General features: G+C 44.7%; 2 protein-coding genes across 4 annotated transcripts in view; one reads left to right on the plus strand and one right to left on the minus strand.

Annotated features, from left to right (window-relative positions):
• Nucleotides 1-4,462, minus strand: part of Ddx31 (DEAD-box helicase 31) — a 70,719-nt gene extending 66,257 nt beyond the window's left edge. The window contains exon 1 of one of the 3 annotated variants that reach the window (XR_005877088.1): nucleotides 4,222-4,462. Coding sequence is in view for 2 of the 3 variants with exons in the window: in XM_040745126.1 (XP_040601060.1) it covers nucleotides 4,222-4,299 (78 nt within the window). In the remaining variant the exon portion in view is untranslated. The remainder of the gene's footprint in view (nucleotides 1-4,221) is intronic. The other 2 variants (XM_040745126.1, XM_040745125.1) reach the window with 2 other exon arrangements.
• A 30-nt stretch (nucleotides 4,463-4,492) lies between these two features.
• Nucleotides 4,493-23,046, plus strand: Gtf3c4 (general transcription factor IIIC subunit 4). The gene is made up of 5 exons (XM_005085429.4): nucleotides 4,493-5,214; nucleotides 10,765-12,588; nucleotides 15,242-15,372; nucleotides 18,652-18,740; nucleotides 19,088-23,046. Exons 1-5 carry the CDS (start codon nucleotides 4,870-4,872, stop codon nucleotides 19,150-19,152), a joined length of 2,454 nt encoding a protein of 817 aa, XP_005085486.1. The 5' UTR covers nucleotides 4,493-4,869; the 3' UTR covers nucleotides 19,153-23,046.
• Nucleotides 23,047-23,352: the final 306 nt, after the last annotated feature.

Genomic DNA, 23,352 nt, shown 5'->3' on the forward strand with positions numbered 1-23,352 from the left:
TGGGGGTTGGAGGAGGGGAGAGACACAATCTTAGTCCATTCATCTATAAGACCTCCATCCATCTAAACTGTTAAGTCACCCAAGATGAGAGTGGGGATAGTGAAGACAGAAGTGTCCTGCCAGCTGACATTAACCAATTCAGTCTGTTCTAAGGAAGCAAGAACCTACCCTGTGAAGCATGAATGCTTACTAAGTCAAACCACACCCCTAGGAATCCGTTTTGTGTGAGAACAGAGACACACAGGGAAATGAAATCTGTTCTTTTCTACCAGTAAAGCATGTTAAGAAGAGACTGGAGAGGTGAATGAGATGTTGAATCCTAGCTCATGCCCAGGAAGTGGAAACTGTCATTACTGTTCTTCCCTAAGGCTTGGATCTGTCATCCTCTCCCCTCAAGCTGCTCAGACTCAGATGGTCTGCAGTCAGTTTCTACTTGCCGTCCCCACTCCAAACGAGAGTGCAGCCCCATCCATCACATCCATCGCATTGTTTCCAACCCTCTTGCCTTCAAAGCCCCTGCCTACTGCTGATCACAGACATACGCCATTAGGCACTTCTTGCCTGTTGCTTATTCTCACAACAGGAACGTAATTAAACTCATGGTGCCCAAACCTTCCCAAGAACAGTGGTTCTCAACTGCTGGACCACAACCTCAAACCCCAAGGTCAAACAACCTTTTCACAGGGGTCACATATCAGATATCCTGCATACTGAATATTAAATTACAATTCATAACAGTAGCAAAAATAAGGTTATGAAATAGTAGTGAAAGTAATTTTATGGTTGGGGTCACCACAACATGAGGAACTGTATTAAAGGATCACAATTAGGAAGGTTGAGAACCACTGCCCTATAAGAAGCATCAGATTCGTCTATTTTCTTTGGCCTTTTCTTCCAGGCTGCACAAGGATATATGATAGTCAGTGCTTCCAATTCTGAGTTTTAGAATACATTCTTTTCCTCTTCACTTGAGACAACAACTTGTGTTTACACACTGACTTGCTTCACCAAGACTGTCAGTTTCAGACAAACCTACCAATGAAAAAGAACTAGTCTCTTTTCCTGGCAATCTTAAGAATTCCTTTAAGGAATTCAATAAACACAATTTCAAGTACTGAACATCAATAAAGTCAGCACTAGCCTACTTCACCTTAAAATGTGTATTTGCAAAGTTCCAAGTTTATGAATTTTCTGGTTAAAGAAAAATGAAGTCAGCTCTCAGGTCTGCTGCATCATTTATCAGACATCATTTGCAAGCCTCGCCTGATAGTCACAAAGGTCTGAAGGTTCCCCACCACAGGTTTCCTGAGCTGGCCTAGCAGCCTCTGCCCCTATACCTCCACCACTTCAGGATACAACCTATTCTGCTACAGGCCAATCTCAGGTTCAGGAAGCTTTTCTACCAATCAAGACAAGACCTGTCTCTTGAGTACCCAGGTATCAGTCTGAAGAATGCTGTTGCAGCAAACAGAGCGAGCTTACAGTCTCCTTGCACACCTTTCCTTTTCCCTTCTTTGGACTAAACATACCAAGTAGTACACAGATTTCAGACACCACAGCATCCTACTCACTCTTTACTGATAAGTCAAGGTCTTTCTAAAAGCAAGAGCACCCAGAAGCTGCATGGTGGCTTACACATACAAGTCCAGCCGTCCTGACCAAGGCAGGAAGACAGCCGAGTTTTAGGCCAGCCTGGGCTACAAAGTGAGTGCCAGGCCACCAGGCTACAGAGTAAGAGCCTGTCACAAACATAACAAGTGCTTAGAGTGAACTGAAGCAGGTTCTCCACTGCTGTTAGGCTAACACTGAAAGATCTGCAGGGAGATCTAGGAAGCCTCAGAATCCAACCTCTACCCATCTCCTCAGCTTTGCCAGTCTTCCTCAAATTCCCAGAATGTATCATGCTCTTCCATGAAGATAATGCTGAGATGCCTGATTAACTATATCCTATTTGGCTAGAAAATACCATAGTTGAGCCGTGCGGTGGTGGCGCACGCCTTTAATCCCAGCACTCGGGAGGCAGAGGCAGGCGAATCTCTGTGAGTTCGAGGCCGGGCTGGTCCAACAGCTTCCAAAACAATACAGAGAAACCCGTCTCATAAAAAGCAAAAAAAAAAAAAAACACACACCACAGTTATGGTTTTTTTGAAGGCTATACATTAAAATATTAAAAATTATTTCAGGGTATGGCAACTATGGGTGGGTTTGCATCTTCTACTTTTTCTTAAATGAAATTGTATTATTTTAATAACCAGAAAACATCCTCAAGGAAAAATAAAGTATTTTTCACAGTATGAAGACAATAACCAATTTAAGCTGTGTATTAGCTACCCACCCTGAGCAAATCTGCACATCTTCCACTCCCGTTTGGATACATAAACCAAAGCACAGATGCAGTCAGGCTTCCATGAATACCTGCAGCGTCTTTTTTATTGGTTTTGTGTGTATAAGAAAATATCTTATGGCCAGCATATGGAAGTCACAGGACAACTATGAGGATTTGTTTCTCTCTTCCCACCTTTACGAGAGTCCTGGAGATTAAACTCGGGTCATCAGGCTTGGCAGCAAGCACCTTTAGGTATCACTGGCCTGTATTACCTTTCCTTCTTTTTTGGGGGGGCGGGGGAGAGTTGTCTCAATATGTAGCCCTAGCTGTACTGAAAATCATTATGTAGACCAGAATGGTCTCAAACTCAGAGATCCAATGGCCTCGGCCTCCTGAATGCTAATATTAAAAGTATGTGCACCACACCTGGCCTGAGTTACCTCTTGATCAATCACTTTAGAAATAGCAGTTGAAGTAATTGAAAACCAGATAATCCGCTTATTTACTCTGTTCACTCAATACAATTTTGGGATTTTCTTTCCTTTTGTATAGTTGGGGGTGGAACTCAAAAGCCTGCACATACTAGGTGAGCAAGGGACATCCTTCTACTGGGCTCTCCCCACGACACAAGCAGCACTTTGATCCAATGTTGCTGACCTGATGCAGCTATCTACTTACCCAAATGGAAACAACATTGCTTTTGTTTTTATTACTGGCACTCAGCAACTGCCTCCGAGGGCCAGACAATATACACAATTATTGCAGGTATTATCCCATTGGAACCTCATAACAATCTAAGAAACAAACTAATGTTCCTATTTATGGACAGGAGAAACTAGTGTGTTACAAAGCTGGCATCTAAATAGTCCAGGTCTATCGAACTGTGTAATTCCTATGTCCCCTCCTCCACTACCCTCAAGGCGTGTCTGTATATTTCTCCTCAAACATAGATTCAGGTGTACCAATGGCTTGCTGAAGACTCCTTACTCCTAAGCACCCAAGCTTATTAAGGTCTCTCCTTCCAAAGTGAAACTAGGCAGTGAGAGTTAAATAATCAAAGAAGTTTTTCTTCACACTTTGGTTGAGCCGGGCGGTGGTGGCACACGCCTTTAATCCCAGCACTCAGGAGGCAGAGGCAGACAGATCTCTGTGAGTTAGAGACCACAAAGTCACAGAGAAGCCTCCAAAGTCACAGAGAAACCCTGTCTCGAACCACCCCCAGGGGGAAAAAAAAATGGTTTATCTGACCTCACCCAAAATTTGCTTTTCAATTTCTATGGAATTACATATTACCTTTGGGGGGGGGTTAAACCTCCAGCCACATCGTTCCTGGTCTTTGATCACATATTATTTTCCAACAGACTACGTTACAGACTTTCTAGGAGATAAACCAACAACCCTAAAACGAGCAATTTGCTCCTGAAGGGTTCGTTTTAAATCACCTGAAAAAGGCAACAGATTATAATGACTGTATATTCTTTCCCTGCTACTTGGATGAAAACCTCCGCTTTAAAAGCTCTTCAAAGAAATTAGTCCAGTCCCCATTCCTAACAGAACTGAACCTTCCTTACAGCAGAAGGACCGGCTCAGGAGTCAAGATCTGCACGGCGGTCATGTCTTGGGGATTGTTTTCCAGTTTGGATACATTCCAGCCTCCAATCCTGACCCTATGAGACCAGACCACCAGAGATTCTCAGAAACTTGACCGGTTTCCTACAGCCTCCAATCCTAACCCTATCTAACTAATTATTCAGCTACTTTTAGGAGCCCGTCCGGCTCTCGCCCCCAAAACGAGGTTCCCGGCTGACGCACGTGTGTTTTCGAGCGCCTCCCGCCGGTCCCTCCAGACCCGCGATCAGATGAGCACCGCAGCTCCCGGGCTGGGGTTGACTCACCCGCCTCGTCTGGGCCTGGGGGCATCCGAAGTACGTCCTGGGAGGGGGGTCCGGGAGCGAGCTGCAGGCGGTAGCCATGGCCGGGGCGCGGAGCTGCGGACCGAGCCAGAAGCCCGAGCAGGACGTGGATAGTGAGGAACTTAGCAGCTATTGCCCGGCCGCCGCCGCCCCTTCCGGGTCCGGGAGTCGCGGTAGCGCGCGCACCGGCCTAAGCCAAGAGGCCCCGAATGCCTCAGAAACCGGAAGAGGTCGCGCGCCGCCCACCTGGCGAGGTCCCCGTCAGCCGCCACGCTGGTCTTCTTAGCATCTCAATCACCCACATGAGACTCACTCTTCCGTGGGTTCTTAGTCGGGCCTAGCACCCAGTGTCTAGCAAAGCGACATCCCACCTTCTACTCTCAGCCGCAGGCGCGCCACGGGTCAGCCCGCCTGGAGCGCACTTTCCAGACAGGCAGCTCCGCGGCCACCTAGCAGGGTGGCGTTGCCTAGCAACGGCGGGGTCCTTTCTGGCTCGGTGGCGCTCCGGGCCTGAGAGGAGCGAACGGCCGCGGAGGGTGCTGGAGGCGGCGCCGTGGTGCAGGGGGCTGCCGGGGAACGGTGGCGAGGGCTCTGTGCTCCCTGGAACCCGACCTCTGCGCCCCGAGGAAGATGAGCGAGGCGGACCAGGCCCTGGTGGGGCCCACGGCCGAAGAGCCCTCCCCGTCCCCAGAGGAGGAGGGCGAAGGGGGCGGGAAAGAGCCCGTGCCCGAAGCGGCCCCCGGGCCCAGCGCCGCGTTCCGCCTCATGGTTACTCGGCGGGAGCCTGCCGTGAAGCTGCAGTACGCGGTGAGCGGCTTGGAGCCACTGGCCTGGTCTGAGGACCACCGCGTGTCCGTGTCCACGGCCCGCAGCATCGCCGTCCTGGAACTTATCTGCGATGTGCACAACCCAGGCCAGGACCTGGTGATCCACCGCACCTCGGTGCCCGCACCTCTCAACAGCTGCCTCCTCAAAGTAAGTCCCCTCCACGGCTCAACCTGGGGTTCACCGCCTGCGGTTCTCCCGCGGACGCGTCCCCGATCCCAAGGGAAGCCTGACCTGCACCTGGGTCTAGGATTCCGTATGGTGAGGCAGTAACCCGTCCTGTGGGGCTTCAGTCGGATCCAGCCGACTTGCCCGGTGTGTACCTGAGGTGGGGAGTGTGGATTGAGAAACGACAGGAAAAGACGCTAAGAAAGAGAGACACAGAATAGAGTCAGAAGGGCAATCCAGTGAACACTTAACGCCCCAAATATATTCTTCAACATTCCTAAGCACCCTACCCAAAAGCGGGGCATGGCAGAAAACTTCTTTATCATGTAAAAGGAACAGTCTTCCCTTAATCCTCCAGCATTTGGTAACCACACCTGTTATTCTGCCTTGAGGGTCAAGAGGAAACACACCTCAGCCCAAGTGTGTTATTAATTAGGTAAGATATCAGCAACCAAGACCAAAACATCCTTTAGGTCTTTTGAACTCTGACCTTGAGGCAAGATGAAGCAGAGCCATCTTTACGGACCCCGACATCCCTGCTCATCCATACAACTTTTGGGAATCAAGGGGCTTCTAAAAGGCCTTGCAAGCTGAACCTCTCCCCGCCCCTCTCCAGGCTCCGACATCCATTCCTCTTTTCGTGATGGGCAGTGAGCGCTGACTGCCCGGGTGCTTTCTGAGACTCCACCCCGCTTGACCCAGCCCCAGACCTGCCTCTACCGTTGCTCCTATTGTCTGGGCCAACTCCGGGAGGCCCTGAGCTGGCTTTGGTTTTTATCCTGTATTGCTTGCCGCCTACTCTCGCGCCACTTTTGCTTTGAGAAGAAAAACTGGTCTATTTCGTTGTCTTAGCTGTTTGACGATTTCATGGTGAATGTTCCTTGTGTCTCCTTCAGTAGACAGGTAAATAGTGGTTTATACTGTAAATCTTTGGAAATGGAACAAAAAATAAAACCTCGAGGAGCATCCAGAGCTTAGATTTTCAAGTCCAGGGTCTCTGTAAATTTAGTACCTTCAACTTCATATAACCCAAGTTTGCCCATGAACTTTAAGAGTTCTAAAGTTTTATTGTGTTAATGTCACCATTCTCAGACACGGTGTATTTTAAAGTAGTGAGCAGTGTTATCCTTTTTGTAGCCTAGAAAGGCTTACTTATTTCCTGTATAGCTCTACATGTAGATAGAGTACCTAATCTGTCAGAGTGAGTGAGTAATCTGTCAGAGTTAGTGAGTGCCTACCGGGGTTCTAGGATAAATCAGTGTAGAGAACAGTCCTCAAGGAACTTACATTCTTTGGCAGGTCATGCTCAAAACAATGTAGTCTAAAAGCAAAGAGTGCAGAGGCAGGCAGATCTCTGAATTCAAGACCAGCCTGGTCTACAAGAGCTAGTTCCAGGACAGCCTCGAAAGCCACAGGGAAACCCTGTCTCAAAAAACTAATAAAACATAACAAAAAAAGCTACATACCCACATAGCAGTGTGTTTATTTGAAAGCAAAGTTTTTCCACATTCTTCTAGACAGCCATTCCAAATCTGGGCCATTAGTCATGGGTACAGTTTGAGTAGCCCTCATGAGCTCTTTTTAGCACACTTAATTCAAATTTCAAACAGTGTTGAATCAGATAATACATCTTGTTTTCTTCTTATAGCATTATGAGTTTGATAATCCTGCCTGGGATTACAGGTTTACAGATTGAATTAGGTGGTCAACTTGACTGGCTGAGCCACGTAAGATCTTTTTAAAGAAGCTCAGAAAGTCCATCCAGGTGCCATGTAGCTCATTGACATAGATCTTTAAGCATTGAGTGTAACTGTTGCTTGAGTATTGATGAATCACCTGGAGCTGAAGTATTTCTTCTAGAGTCAGAGAAAATGACATCAGTTTAGGAAATAGGAAGGTTAGTCCAGGAAGTTTCTTGAGTGCCATTTCAATTTTATGAGGATATAGTTTAGGAGTATAGTTTAAGTATACTTTAGGAGTATGAAACCGCCTGAGCTAGAGGTAAGCAAATGATTGCTGGGCTGATAAAAGAGGAGGGAAAGAGACAGGGCTTTACCCTGGCAGTAGTGGTACACAGCTTTAATCCCAGCACTCAGGAAGCAGAGACAGGCTGATATCTGTGAGTTCAAGGCCAGCCTGGTCTACAAAGTGAGTTCCAGGACAACCAAGGCTACACAGAGAAAGCCTGTCTCAAAAAAAATGAGATAGAGAGAGACTGACTGACTGACTGACTGACTGACTGACTGACTGGGCTTTGGCATAACATAGACCTGTCTATATAACAACATTGTCATGTGTGGCACTGAGTACATGTTAGTGCCCAAGACAAAAATACAACTATACGAAAAGTCTGTGTTAATGTGGTATGGGTTTTAAGGTGATACTAACATTTTGATAAATTGACCAACTTACTGCTACATTTGACATTTGCCACACTGTTTAAATGGTAGCAGAAAACCTTTATATAGCCTCTAATTGATAAAGTTTACATGAATATAAAGGAATCTGTCAGTTCTTCTGTGCCCTACATAGAGATGGTCTCTAGAAATTTAAATCTATTCAGTGTTGTTCAGCTAGCTACTGTTTCAACTCAAATAACAGATAATTTGTAACCTAGGGGATGATTTTAGTATGTAGTACAACTAAAGTGCTACTAAACCTTTTGTAAGCTATTGCTCTGATTCTGTTAGATCACAGCTCAGATGTTGATTATCAGCTCTTTGTAAGTTTCTGTCTTGGGTACTGAAATTATATGATAGAAAATAGAATGATAAAAATAATTGAAAACAAGAAAGTCGTGACTTAAGAATATTGTCACAGGACTGATGAGATGGCTCAACATTTAAGAGCATTATGCTGCTTTTGCTAAGGACCTGGGCTCCAGTTCCCAGCCCACACTGGACAGCTTACAACTGTAATTCCAGTTCTAGAGGATTTTACACTCTCTTCTGACCTGTGGGCACCAGGCATGCACATATAGGACAAATACATACATGTAGGCAAACACTCATACACATAAAAAAATAAATCTTTTTTTCCCCATTAGACTCCTGATACAGTTCCAAATCTTAATGCTGTTTATGACCTAGTCTTATTGTGTATCAGTTGCTTACAGAAGTAGTATCTGTGCCTACTACATGAAATGACTATTGTCTGTGTTTGGAAATCACACATCCTCTGTCTTCAAGTAGCTCCTTACTACTTGAAGTTTCAGATGGGGCTTTCTGTGTCAGCTTTTATATTGGTAGTGGTTAGCTTGAAACTGACCACTGACCAGTAAATGATTGCATGATGGGCTCTGGCAGCCTCTGGAAACTCAACTTTCAAGTGATTAGATCCTTGGACATCTGAGTGCTAGTTTACATTGCTAACTGGTTTTGTGATGGGAAAAGTTGGGAAGGGAAATGTAATTAAAGAAATTTGAGGGCTGGAGAGATGGCTCAGAGGTTAAGAGCACTGACTGCTCTTCTAGGGGTCCTGAGTTCAATTCCCAGCAACCACATGGTGGCTCACAACCATCTACAATTCAATCTGGTGTCCTCTTCTGGCATGTAGGCAGAACACTGTATATGTAATAAATAAATGAATCTTAAAAAAAAATCTTCTTAAAAAAAAAGAAATTCGAATTTAATCATGTATTAGAAATTACCTTGCTGTTCAAGATCAGTGATGTCTCTCATCTCTAGATGCTGTAAAATTGGGATATTTTGGCTACAGTTCTGTTCCAAAACCTAGAAGATTCTACTTTTAAATTAAAAGTTTGCCTAGTTCCAGTTAAGCATGTTTCTACAGTGGCTACATGCATTTTATATACTCCCTGTTACTTCTAGGAGGGATGGAGGGTAATATAGAGCATTTCAAAAGACATCTTTTCTAGGAGCATTTTAAAAGTTGGAAAAGTTGGCTAAGTGAGCTCTAGGATTCCGCTATCTCTGCCTCACCAAGTTTACAGGCACATACTGTATCTACTAGATTTTTTACATGAATTTTGGGTTAAATTCAGTTACTTTGTACTTGCAGGGCAGACTCTTTACTGACATTGTCCCCAGCTGTGATTGCAGATGTGTATGTACCACCATGCCTTTTATCCATTTTTCTGAAAAGAATGGATGGAGTTCTTTTTCCTTTCAGTATATTGAAAATATCTTTAGATCAATCTTTGTTTTTTTGTTTTGTTTTGGCTATAATTTTAGTCATTTATAACTTCCTCTGTCTTTATTGTCACTTTACAATCTTATAGAGCTTTCATCATTTGGCTGAGCACTTGATACATCTTACAGACATAGACAGGGAATGATGAAGCAAAGCTAGAATGATCTGAGGCCACATAAGACTAACCCTGGTAGGACAGATGGAAAGGGGCAAGTTAGGCACGGGAGCCAGGAAAAGGAGTGGGTGGAATAGAGAAGTCTTATAGGAGCCAGCTTGTAGCAAGAGTAGACAGGGCAACTGATATTAAATGTGTGTGATTTGCTAAGGAAACTGCAGACTAAAAGACCTGGAGTTGGTTAATGAAGTTTAGTGGACAAAAAGCACAAGCCTGATGACTTTAGTTCAATCCCTGGAACACACATGAAAAAGCCCAATGTGCTGTATGATGGCTTGCATCTGTAATCCCAACATTCCTTTAGTGAGATGGAAGCATCATGGGGAAGCTGACCAACAACTAACCTGAAGAACACAAGCACAGCAGAAACAGGAAACCTTGCCTCTACAAGGTAGAACGAGAAAAATGAGAATAAAAATAAAAAGACTGAGGTTAGGCTGGAAATGTAACTCAGTGGTAGAGTATTTACTTAGCATGCATAAGGCCCTTGGTTTGATCTTCAGTGTCACAAAGCTATTATGAAAATATAGCTACCAATACAGCAAAAATGAAATAAATATATGTACATACTTCCCTAACTGCTGGGGTTTTTTGTTTGTTTTGGTTTTTAGTTTTTGGGTTTTTTGTTGTTTTTTCGAGCCAGGGTTTCTCTGTAATTTTGGAGGCTGTCCTGGAACTAGCTCTTGTAGACCAGGCTGGTCTCGAACTCACAGAGATCTGCCTGACTCTGCCTCCCGAGTACTAGGATTAATGGCATGCGCCACCACTGTCCAGCTGTTGTTTTGTGACTGGCTCAGAGCTAAGTGTTCCCTTCACTCTTGTGGATCAACTGTCTATTCCATAGGCCAATTCTAAGAAGAATTTGGAAACCCAGTCATGAAGTTAATCACATTTATTGAGTCTTTAAAAAAAAAGGACATTTCCTTGAGTAAATGCACATTTAATCTTTAAACATAATTCATTTTTATTGTTATTGTTATTTTTGTTTGTCTTGTTCAACTTTGATTGGCTGAACATGCGATCTTCCTGCCTCAGCTTCCAGTGTGCTTGTATTAATGAGTGTGCATCACCACACCTGGCTATTTGATCTTTTAAATGCATATAATGTCAGAATTAGCAGAATTAATATAAAATTGTTTTGTATGTTAATGGAAACAAGTTTCTATTGGTAAATATCTGATAGCTTCTGTATCTCTTATTTTCAGGTTGGCTCAAAAACAGAAGTTGCTGAATGCAAGGAGAAATTTGCTTCCTCTAAAGACCCCACCATCAGCCAGACTTTTATGTTGGACAGGATGTTCAACCCTGAGGGGAAGGCATTGCCCCCAATGCGGGGTTTCAAATATACTAGCTGGTCTCCCATGGGTTGTGATGCAAATGGCAGGTGCCTTTTGGCAGCACTGACCATGGACAATCGCTTGACTGTGCAAGTGAACCTCAACAGACTCCAGTGGGTTCAGCTGGTTGATCTGACTGAGATTTATGGAGAACGTCTTTATGAAACCAGTTATAGGCTCTCAAAAAGTGAGGGTCCTGGGGGAAACCTGGGGGATTTTGCTGAGTTTCAGAGGAGACACAGCATGCAGACCCCAGTCAGAATGGAATGGTCAGGCATCTGTACTACTCAGCAAGTAAAACACAACAATGAGTGCCGGGATGTGGGCAGTGTGCTCCTGGCTGTCCTCTTTGAGAATGGAAATATAGCTGTGTGGCAATTTCAGCTGCCATTTGTGGGCAAGGAGTCCATCTCTTCATGCAACACCATTGAATCAGGAATCAGCTCCCCCAGTGTTTTGTTTTGGTGGGAATATGAGCACAATAATCGGAAAATGAGTGGCCTGATTGTGGGCAGTGCTTTTGGACCTGTAAAAATTCTCCCTGTTAATCTCAAAGCTGTCAAAGGCTACTTCACTTTAAGACAGCCTGTTGTCTTGTGGAAAGAAATGGACCAATTGCCTGTGCACAGCATCAAATGTGTGCCACTTTATCACCCTTACCAAAAGTGTAGCTGCAGTTTAGTGGTAGCTGCAAGAGGCTCCTACGTGTTCTGGTGTCTTCTTCTGATCTCAAAGGCAGGTCTGAATGTTCACAATTCCCATGTCACAGGCCTTCACTCACTGCCCATCGTCTCCATGACTGCAGACAAGCAGAATGGAACAGTGTACACCTGTTCTAGTGATGGGAAGGTGAGGCAATTGATTCCTATTTTCACAGATGTTGCATTGAAGTTTGAACACCAGCTGATTAAACTCTCAGATGTATTTGGCTCAGTGAGGACTCACGGCATTGCAGTGAGCCCCTGTGGTGCTTATCTAGCCATTATCACCACTGAGGGCATGATCAATGGCCTCCATCCCGTGAACAAGAACTACCAGGTCCAGTTTGTTACTCTCAAGACCTTTGAGGAGGCAGCTGCTCAGCTTTTGGAGTCTTCAGTTCAGAATCTCTTTAAGCAGGTGGACTTGATCGACTTAGTCCGCTGGAAAATTTTAAAAGATAAACATATCCCTCAGTTTTTACATGAAGCTTTGGAAAAAAAGATTGAAAGCAGTGGGGTCACCTATTTTTGGCGTTTTAAGCTTTTTCTCCTAAGGATTTTGTATCAGTCAATGCAAAAATCCCCTTCAGAGGCCTTATGGAAACCCACCCACGAGGACTCAAAAATCTTACTGGTTGACTCACCTGGGATGGGCGATGGTGAGGATGAACAGCAAGAAGAAGGCACTTCCAAGCAGGGGACTAAGGCTGGCCTGCAGGAGAGGGGCAAAGAGGGTGACCCAGAGGAGCCCCCTGAAGACTCACTCACTGCCATGGGAGATGCCGGAGGCCGTGAGCCCATAGAGGAGAAGCTCCTGGAGATCCAAGGGAAGATTGAGGCTGTGGAGATGCACCTGACCAGGGAGCACATGAAGCGGGTCCTGGGAGAAGTGTACCTGCACACCTGGATCACGGAGAACACCAGCATACCCACCAGGGGACTCTGTAACTTTCTGATGTCTGATGAGGAATATGATGACAGAACGGCTCGGGTAGGTGTCTATCAAACTACTAGCCCTGTGAACCACCTGCTTTTCTCACTAGGTAAAAAGGTCTTGGGTTGGCTTTTGCATCAACATTATTGAGGTAACTGACTGGCATGAGGTACAGAGAAATAGATGAGATGGGAAATATGGATTGAAGCTAAGGACATACTTTCTTCCTTTTATGTGCCTTTGACTGATGTGCAGGGTTTGCCAGATGACTTTTCCAGGCTGTGGATGAACCAAGGACACTGCAGTGGCAAGTGGTATGTGACGAGTAGTGAGTCACAGTGGTGGAGATGCCCACCTGTGCTCCCTTCCATCATGTTTTACAAAGGTTAATGTGGGTGTATGTTTTCTCTTTAAAAGGCTTGAGGTTGAGTTTATTGTTTTTTTAACTGGGCTGTTATGTTTATTTGGGTACTGGAACAATGTAGTAGTTTTGTCTACAGTGTATTCCAGACTTCAAGTTTCCCCCAGAGAATGGGATGGCTACAAGCATATGGAGTATGGTAGGATGTGCTCCTCAATAAGGTTCCTGGTGCAGGTTATCATCCTATGGGTTCTGAAGATTCTTGCAGAAAAGAAACTATTACGCAGCTTCCCAGGCTTGGTCGGGGGACAGCATTAGAGCTGTGGAACCCTAAAGAGTACCCCACCAAGGAAAAGGCTGTACGCTGAAAGTTTAAATCACAAGTCTGTTCCTTTCACTCTGGATATTGACACTCGCTGCCTAAAATCTCAATGAAATTGAGAGGTCCAGATAGCTTTGTCCCTACCAACTCAATTCACAGTGCATTTGTCCGCCCTGAAACTGCTGCCCACAGGACAAGTGCAGTGATCTTAAACACAGTAAGAGGTATTGGTCATGTTTGTGACTTTCTTCTCTAAAAAGTCAACATTTAAACCCTGTTTTCTGTCTTTTAAACTGCCTGGCAGAATATTCTGTTTTTCACTGTCATGGGACTGGATAGAATTATTGTAAGTAATCTGTGATATGCTAGCAAAAGCATTTGTGGAAAGTAATAGGTTCCATTCTTACCTTGAGGATTCTTGATTAGATGCTGTGTGCTTGTAGACCTGTTATGTCTAACATGGTTATGTGGTTCTGACTAAGCCAGTATGAAAACAATGAGAAGACTATACCTTGCTTTGCTGTAGCATCTGAGTTCTGATTAAAGAATAACTTTTGTGGTCTAAGAATCTAGATCTGCTTCATACAGAGACCTTTCAGCCTATAGTGTTGATTTTACTGTAGTTTTAAATGTTCTGTGACTGTTGGGCATGTAGTATGATATATTTCTCAACTGTTTTTCATTCCCAACTGCCCCACTTCCCCCTTCCTCGTTCCTGCCCATGACTTGTTACTAGTTAATACTACAGACCTAGTATGTATTCTTGTCTCATAAGTCTATCTGTGTTTTATACATTAAATACGTTAAAAGGATTAAGAATTTTTTTATTCTCCAGGAACCAGAATTCCTTGAAAAGGATTGTCATAGAGCTTCCATGATTGAGGCCACAGAGAGTAAATAGCAGCAGTTCTTCCTCACGTAGAGCTTAGGCTCAGCTCTGCTCTGCGTTAGAGCACTGGGCCATCCTTACTGCTATACTGCTGCTGGTTTGTTCAGCTTACCTGGAAAAGAGGAGTGAGGGTGTCTGTCCTAATGTGAAGGACTGTAAATTTTGAAGACCGAAAGTATATTAAGCCTGATGTGGTGGTGCACGCCTCCATCCCAGTACAAAGGAGGCAGAGGCAGAGGTTCTCTGTGAGTTGGAGGCTATAGTGAGACCCTGTTTAAAAAAAAAAAAATCAAACAAACCAAACCAAAAAAAAACAACCCACAAATTTGCAAATTATATTCAAAAGAGTTGAAATGGCTTGCTCAAATTAGCAATTAAGATACCCTTGTAGACTACTAGAAGAGGTAAAGCATAAATACATTCAGATCTGGGAAGGCAGGAGTTAGTAGTAAAAGAAGCTTAAGGGTTTGGTATATCCCATGCCTCTAAGGCCGTGAAGGGTGTGTGTGTGTGTGTGTGTGTGTGTGCCATCTGAAGGGGAAGCTGTTTTTTTAATTCTGATTATCTTTTTATTTTATAAATCTGTGATAAAAGACTAAAACATTTCTATACTGGGAAGCCCCTCCTCTTCTAGAGGACCCAGGTTGTTTCCAGCACCCCCATGGCAATTCACAGCCACTGTAGCTCCAGCTTCCAGGCATCCTCTGTGGGCACCGGCACACAAGTGGCACACATACAAAACCTTTAAAAAAAGTTTTTAATGACAGTATAGTTACATATTTCTACAAAGTTCACAATAGTCCACATTTTTTTGCAGGGAAATTAATGGCTTTCCTTCTTAAAGCACCTTAAGCAAAAACTATACTTGTAAAGCAACTAAAAGAAAGACAGAGGGCTTGGATTTGGGAGATTTCTCCCTTGAGGTTAGAGTTCACCCTAGAGGTCAGGGTCACTGTGTCTATTTATTTTACTTTGCTGTTGACACTGGTAGAAGGTGCAGGTTTTGAACTGTTTGGACAGCAGCGTATCCTGTAGATATACACCTCTCCTGTCCTGACACAATCCTATATTGACTGTAAGTACTCTTTACTCCCAGAAACCCACCCACCCCTCACTGCCACCTGTGGTATCTCACCAGGTCCTGATTGGACACATCTCCAAGAAGATGAATAAGCAGACCTTCCCCGAGCACTGCAGTCTGTGTAAGGAGATCTTACCGTTCACGGATCGCAAGCAGGCAGTTTGTTCCAATGGGCACATCTGGCTCCGGTAAGCTCCCAAGGCTGCTCCTGTCTCAGGTTTGTGCAGCACAGAGCCACTGTCCAGGGCTCATCTGCTTGACGAATAGAAGTGACTGTGTTCACTTGGTTGTTTGCCTTGCAGTCAAGGTGCTTGTGTACTTTTTTGGCTAAGTTTCATAATGGGGGAAGGGGCATATAACAGACATGGGAAAGGAGATGAGAGGGAATTGGAGAGAATAATCTGAACACATCATATAAATGTATGAAGTTGTCAGACAGCAAAAGCAATAAACAACTTTTGTAATGAAAGAGTCCTTCCTTCCTCTTCCTGTCCCCTTAGCCTAGCCAAAGAGGTGACCTTGGTGGGTCCTCATTTCCAGTCACCCCCTTCTCCATGAGATACTTTATTACATTCTCCCAAGACACCGTACTTTCTGGTTTTCCTCCAGCCTCTGACTTCATATCCAGTTTTCTGCAGATCCTGTCTCATCTCCTCAGTGTCCATCCTTAGGCCTATCCTCTCGGTCATCTGCCATTCTCTTATTGGTCTGTGTCTTTTTCAGTTCAGACTTGCAAGTTAGCTTCCTGCCTGCCTGGTGTCTTTATTTAGATGTCACCTTCACAAAGAATCCAGCCCCCTCACATTTCTGCCACTGTAGCCATGGCCCAGACACTGTCCTTGTTCATGCACATGATGGTAGACTATCTTCCACCTGGGCCTGCTACTTCCATACTGAACCTTCGGTCTGTCCTCTGCAGTTGTGGTCATGATACTCAATTTTTGTCAGTCCTTGTCACATCAGTACTCTCCGATAGGGCTGGGGCTATGGGTCAATGGGAGAACATACCTCTAGCATTTGCAAGGCACAGTCCTACAAAAACTAACAAAAGCTCTCCAGTAGCTGACCATTTCTGAATTGAAAAGCTAAAACTCTTTAAGTGTCTTGCAACCTTTCACAGTCTGTTCTTGCTTCTTCAAGCCCTCGTCCTTGCTCTGAACTCAGCTCCCAGATTTCTCCATTCAGGAGAACTGGCTTCCTTGCTCAGGTTTACAGGCACCCCTCCCACTTGAGGATGTCTGCAGGGACACAGATATTTAATTGGGGGGGGGGTGTCACACACACACACAAACAAACCTAGTGCTGTGTATTCCTCTGCTCTCCTGTTTTTCTCCTTACAACCATATTTCACTTTCTTTAGATAAGGATAGGGTCTAACTGTAGCCCAAGCTGGCTTTTAATTTATTGACCTCTGCCTCCTCAGTGATCACTACTCGAGGCTCTTTTAAGGACTCTTTGCCTAGTTACCCTTCCTTTGGACTAGGCAGTTCTCTTAGCACAGAGATTAAAGCAGTGTTTGCTAGTGCTCAGCAGAAATGGTAGATTTACTTAACTACAACAGGGCTGTGATGCACATACTATTTATTCATTCATTTTCTTTCTTGTTTTGTTGTGTGTCTTGTTGACAGATCTTGCTATGTTGTGAAGGCTGGTCTTAAACTTAATGATCCTCCTGCTTCGACCCCCCCAGGCATGTGCCACTGTGCACAACCAGGATTGTGCACAACCAGGATTCCTTTTTTTTTTTTTTTTTTTTTTTTGCTTTGCTTTCAAAACAGAGTTTCTCTGTGTAGCCCTGGCTGTCCTGTCCTGGAACTTACTCTGTAGACCAGACTGGCCTCAACCTCAGAGGTCTGCCTCCCAAGTTCTGAGATTAAAGGCATGCACCACCACCACTCTGCACTATGATTATGATTCCTTCTCTTATTGACATGCTTGTTTCCTATTTGACTGTTTGGACTTTTTTATCCTTGAAGGGAAAGAATAATTAAAATCTAAAATTGGGTAAATTTTAGGCTTGTAATCAAACATCTGTTGAGCACTGTCAGCATGCCAGACAAATCAGGACAGATGCACATCTGTTAAGTGACCATATCCTCAAAGGGCAACTGCATAAGGATCTCCATCTTGTAGAAAGACTGGTGTTGGGACATGGGGATAGTAAGAAGAACTTGCCCGAAATTAGTGGGCTCAGAGCCCTCATAGTAGTCACTGCCTGCTCGTGCCTCCCACATTTGTGGGTTGTTTCACAGAAGTTGTTTTCCATTTCTGATTAAGGTTAACCCCCAAATGCATTGGTATAATTTCCTTCTCGTGAACTCTTTTTTTCCTGTATACCTAAATCCTAAGGCCAACTTTGGAGTCCCTTCCCCTGACCTAAGTTTTACTCGGTAGTTGCTCACCTGAAAACTGCTACCTCTTGGGGTTTTTCCTCTTCACCTTGTACCCTTCCTGCTCCTTTGCCTTCTGGTAGGTGCTCAGTGAATGCTCATTGGGCAGAATTTAATTGAACCCTCTGAGCGTTTATTAGTTTGTTTCCTGTCTTTTTAACACCATTAATTTCATCTTCGATACTTAAAAAGTTCATGTGTTGTGTGTGATATATGTGCCTGAGGCATATGCATACTTTTGTGTGTGGGATCAAGAAGAGAGCATCAAGTGTCCTCTATGACGTTCCACTTTATTCCTTTGATACAAAGTCTCTTTCTGCCAGGCTGGCAGTCAGCAAGCCCCAGTGATTCTCCTGTCTCTGTCCTGATCTGTACTGGGCTACAAATGCAAGTGAGAACACAACTGGCTTGTGACATGGTGCTGGAACCTAAACTCCGTGTCCTCATTCTTACCTTCAGGGCCATCTTTCCTGTCCCGGTACCTAAGTCAGTGGTTCTCAACCTTCCTAATGCTGTGGCCTTTTAATATAGTCTTTCATGTTGTGCTGACCCCAACGATAAAATTTTTTCATTGCTACATTGTAACTTCAATTTTCTACTGTTGTGAATCTTAGTGTAAATGTCTGTGTTTTCCAGTGATCCTAGGCAACCCCTGTGAAAGAACTGTTCAACAGCCCCTGGGGTTGAGACCCACAGGTGGAGAACTACTGACCTAAGAGCTCTGAAAGATAATCCATATATATTTTTTTTTTGCTTTTTTTGTTAATTTATTTTTTACATTCCAATCCCAGCTCCCCCCCCCCGCTCCTCTCCTCCCACTCCTCCACTCTCCCCTCCTTCCATCTGCTCCTCAGAGTGCGTAAGGCCTCCCCTAGGAAGTCTACTACGTCTGTCCTATCATCTTGTTGAGGCAGTTCATATATCTTAAAAACCAATGAGTGGCTTTGCATATGATATGTGAGTGTTTACATACTAAGAAGCATTGCCCTGATAACTATGGGAGTTTCCCTCAGCACCAGCTTTTCAGTGCAGGTTGGCCCAAGGAGCCTCCTCTGACTGGACTCTGTCTTCTTTCAGGTGCTTTCTAACCTACCAGTCCTGCCAGAGCTTGATATACAGACGGTGTTTGCTCCACGACAGCATTGCCCGGCACCCTGCTCCAGAAGGTGGGTGCTGGCTTAGCCTTGGGGTGGGGTGTGGTCAGGTTCCATACCATGTAAATGTCCTGCTCTTGGTTCAGAGCAGAATCTTACTGCTCTCTGCAGTTACTGTGAAGCCAGAACCAGTTAACAAATGGTCCCAGGACCAGTGTGAGGCCCTGACTCAAGGGAGTGTGTAAGGGCTATATTTGGGTGACAGCTCTGCAGATGATGCTGTATACAGAAGCATTGTTGGGAGCTGAGGCCTTGAAAGACTGAACTGCTTGGGCCCTTGAGCCTCATGCCCCTGTGCTCATCCTATCCTGTCACCTTTTCTGAGGCTGATGCTTGGTTCCGCTGGCTCTTCTTTGCAGATCCTGACTGGATTAAGAGGCTGCTGCAGAGCCCTTGCCCTTTCTGTGATTCTCCTGTCTTCTGAGTGTCAGAGAGGAGGATGGAGATGGACTCGGCTGTAGGAAGTGCCCTGGAGCCTCGAGTAGGTGTGCTGGAGGAAGCCTGGCGCTCACAGGACAGTGGAGAGACTCCTGCCTTGGAAGGAGGGAGGTCATCCCTGAGCTCAGTTTGCCAGCACATGCACTACCTTCAGGAACTGAAGATATCTTTTCAATGACTAAATGCAAAGAGTTTGAGTCATTTTGAGGTGAACATTAGCCACCCCCAGCTCCTCACCCAATGAGGTCCACTTACTTTTCAAGTGTCTTGCGTAAATCAGTTTGAGTGGAAGCTTCTGCCCCTTGAGACACAATGGGCTCTTCTAGAGAACCTGAGGACCTCACTGTGGGTTCGGTTTTCATCTTTGCTTTGGTCTGGAACTGCCTGTGGCTCCAGAGGACTCAAGTTGGTTGGTACGTGACACCCCCGTGCCAGTACATCTTGAAGTGTCTAAAGCTGTGTGTGACTGGTGTTTGCTCGCAGACTTGTTTCCATGCACATGGAAGACATTTTCCTAAAACTATATTTTTGAAGCCAAGAATAAAATCAATCTTGATGTATCAAATGATCAGGTGACTGTTAGAAGTTAATGATTGTCCTTTATTTTTATCTCCTGTGTCATCAGATTTCCTGACCTAGCTCCTTAGTATGTCAGAAGAGAGTGAGTACCCCTTCCTCATCACAGCCCCACTTCATACCCAACTGTGTGGCCAAGATACTGGTACATAAAGGGGAAGTACTTTCTTTAGTATTAAATTGAAGCTTCAGTATTTTTAGCATTGACTTACCCAGACCTTTCACTGAGTATCTGGGGGGAGTTGGTGTAGAGACTTCTGTGGAGTTGGAGGTCCTTGAGCTCTGTGCTGCAAGCATGTGCAGCTCAAGTGGACAAACCTGGGGCTTCTTCCCCTGCCAAAGGCCCTTAATAATTGGAATACAGGTATTTTTTGTGGGCTTGAAGAAGAGACACATACTATTGGTTGACTGCTAGCTCTTAACCAGACCTGAAGCATTCAGGGATCACAGTCTTGAGTTTTTAAAGTAAGTTTCCTAGGATTGGTGCTAATGAGCTGGACTGGTGCACACATTCGGGAATTGTACGTTTTGGAAAGTGGGGTGGAAAGCACAGAACATGAAATGCTTTGTTCCTTCATCATCCTTTAGACTTTATCCTAACATTCTTTCCTGCTTTGATTTTATATCTGTAGTGAAAGACATTCTGTCCTCCCTTCAGAAATAGTGTCTTGTATTTGGGTACCAGAGTGAGAGAAAGACGTGCCATCCTGTCACACTTCCTGCCTTGAAAAATAGCTCCACACTGGTGACAGGCCCTAAGCGTCACTGCCAGAAGCTGCTCTGAAATGTCCTGTTAAGGTTGTTTAATGAATTGTTAGCTAGGGTCCTTAATGTCCTGACTTGGGGTTGTTTCAAGAACAGTATCTATCCAGACCTGAGGTGCAGCAAAGAAAGAGCCCTACCCAGTTCAGACTCTACATGGCTGCAGCAGAGCCTGCAACTGTCACTCTTCACAGGAAACATGGCAGGAGTAGAGATGGTATTGATAGTTGTCCCCAGTCTGTCAACCACGCATGCCAAGTCTCCTTTCTCTTGCTCTTTTGAATCAAACGCCCAGTGTGTTCACATGGAATTTGTGCTAATAACCATTTAAAACCTAATTGATTGCTTAAAGCAGTTGCTCAGTTTTGAGAAATTTTAACAATTTGGAGTAATGAAAGGGTTTCTAGGATCTGTACTTGTGTACAGGAAGAAACATGGCAGCTGGAACACAAATTCTCAATAAGGGGCTTGGCCCCGCAGTATTCTTAGGACGCTGAAATCCAGCCACAGCCAGTTGTTTCCACAGCTAGTAGGGGTTCCTCCCTCCCCTCTAACATCCTCCCTTACTCCCACCACACACCGATGTTAATCTTGAGAGTTGGGTGCACAAGAGAATTTAGGATTGATGGCAGCCTCCTGCATAGGGCACTTCTGAGTTCTTCTCTAAGGGTCAGTATATAGAACCCTGGAGGGTTGATTGGAAAAATGGGAGTGACATCAGTCTTGTGCCTTTTCCAGCTCAAACGTGCCTGTGCTGCTTGGTGAAGAACTTGAGGTGGTTTCGATTGCAGCTGTAGTAGCTGTTTTAGCATGGGAGCAAGAGTGGCCATCGAATTGCTGCCTTACGTTTAGAAGGCTAGAGCACACTACAGAGATCCCACAAGCTGCAACGCTGCTATGTATCAGGTCTTCTCTGCCTGGGGGTTATTGGTTTCTATTATTCTAGGTAGGAAATGGGTAGCTTGTTCTGGTTGGTGTTCATGCTGAAGTCCTGATTTGTTCACCCCTAGACTTGAAGCTGTCTTTATCCACTACAAGATCTGCTAGAAGTTGTCATGAGCACCAGCAAAGTCTGTGGTCAGATGTAACATTTTCCTGCTTGTCCCTCTAGGTTCTAGCAAGTTTTTAACATCTATGTAGAAGCATGTAGGCTAGACCTAGCAACAAGCTTTGCAAGTTAATTGAATTGGGAAAGTTTATGTTTGTTTGTTTTATTCTGTTTTTTTGAGACATGGTTTCACTATGCTATAGCCCTGGCTATCATGGAATTCCTTTTGTAGACCAGGCTGGCCTTGAACTCACAGATCTGCCTGCCTCTGCCTCCTGTATTGGGAAAGTTTAATCATTTGCTTGGCTATGAGGTATTGGATTGGAAGGACGTCCCTGCAGGGTCTAGATGAAGTGGATTGTTTGGCTTTAGTTCCTGGGAAGCATCAGTGCCCCTCATACACTTTAGACTGGGCCTCAGACTCTCATTAGACCCTCAGCTGCGCTTTCTTGAAGCTGAGACGTTCTTGAAGTTAAATTAGCCTTGTGTCTAGCTCAACCTAAGTGCACAGTAGGTGAATTATCCTTAAATGGAACTAAGCTACACTCAAAAGCCTTGCTTCTAGCTGCCTACAGACATGGCAGCTCTGCCAAGTAGCAGGCAAAAGGCAGTGTTCATGGATTTTATTCTTCAAGGCCATGCTTGTATGAGGGGAGAGAATGATGCAGTCAGGATTCTAGTCATGAGCTTATTTATTTAGAGCCCAACAGGACCTAAGCATTCCTTCTCTGTGATTGAGCTGAGTAGAAATGGAGACAATACGCAGTGCAATTACTCTGTAGACTCTCAAGCAAAACTCTGGTCCTGCGTTGAGTAGATCGCATTTTGTAGTTCTGAATCTTCTGTTTATTTTTAAGGTTAAAAGTTCCTTATCTCAAGGCTGAGGGTGTAGCTTGATGGGTAGAGCACTTGCCTAGCATTCACAAGGCCTCAAGTTCCATCCTCAACACTGCAGGGAGCGGGTGAGGATTTACTGTTTACATCACTATCATGAAGTTCTGTTGTTTTCACAAAGAAAAATACAATAGATTGGGTGAGGCATGGTGGCACACACCTCAGGAAGCTGAGGCGAGGCAGGAGGGTCAAGTTGGAGGCCAGTCTGAGCTATGTGGAGAGAACCTGCCTCAAAAAGCCAAAACTGGTTAGGTTGTGCATCGGAAGAGGCGGTAGTGACGCTGTTGACGTTTTCAGCCCAGATCTTCATTTGGCTAACATGATAGGATGAGTGCTTGTGTTCTCACTGTCTCTCTGTATGGTACTAATATAAGCTCAAACACAAGTGTCCCATGGATTGTGTTTTTTCAAAGCTTTGTTTCACATTTGTTTTTGACATGACATGGATGTGATGTGAGCATCACACTTGTTTAAACAGATGTCTGTTAGGCTTAGTGGTTTTACCCTGTTTACCCGATGCTTGTGCTAAAGTTTGTGCTTGGCTTTGAATTGTATGTTTACACCTGACTGTTTTTAAATAAAGAGAAAATTTTACGGCTATTTAAAGGGGATTTTTCTTTCTATCTAATCAATTTTAACTTTTAAAGTTTCAGCTAAAAACTAAGAATTACAACATGTTACTTGGAATAACTGCCAACCCAGACAAGCCAGCCACTTGTTCCCTCAGCGCGTGCAGCCAGCCGTGTGCTCCTCCAGGGCTGGGACTGTCTCAGTTCCTGGAGGTGGAGAGCTGGTGAGTGGGGCTCCCCCTCCTTCACTGTCCCCCATGGTGAGCTCCACAGGGCCACTAAGACAGAAGACAGGGTTCTTTCTGGCTCTGACTGAGGCTTGCAAGATCATGTCACA

This window comes from Mesocricetus auratus, unplaced genomic scaffold (genome assembly GCF_017639785.1).
Source record: "Mesocricetus auratus isolate SY011 unplaced genomic scaffold, BCM_Maur_2.0 Super-Scaffold_100004, whole genome shotgun sequence".
Classification (NCBI taxonomy): Eukaryota; Metazoa; Chordata; class Mammalia; order Rodentia; family Cricetidae; genus Mesocricetus; species Mesocricetus auratus.

Coding starts and splice junctions, on each gene's coding strand:
- Gtf3c4 (XM_005085429.4), top strand. CDS start 4,870: ATGAGCGAGGCGGACCAGGCCCTGGTGGGGCCCACGGCCGAAGAGCCC. Junction 5,215..10,764: donor TCAACAGCTGCCTCCTCAAA/GTAAGTCCCCTC, acceptor TCTTATTTTCAG/GTTGGCTCAAAAACAGAAGT. Junction 15,373..18,651: donor AATGGGCACATCTGGCTCCG/GTAAGCTCCCAA, acceptor GTCTTCTTTCAG/GTGCTTTCTAACCTACCAGT.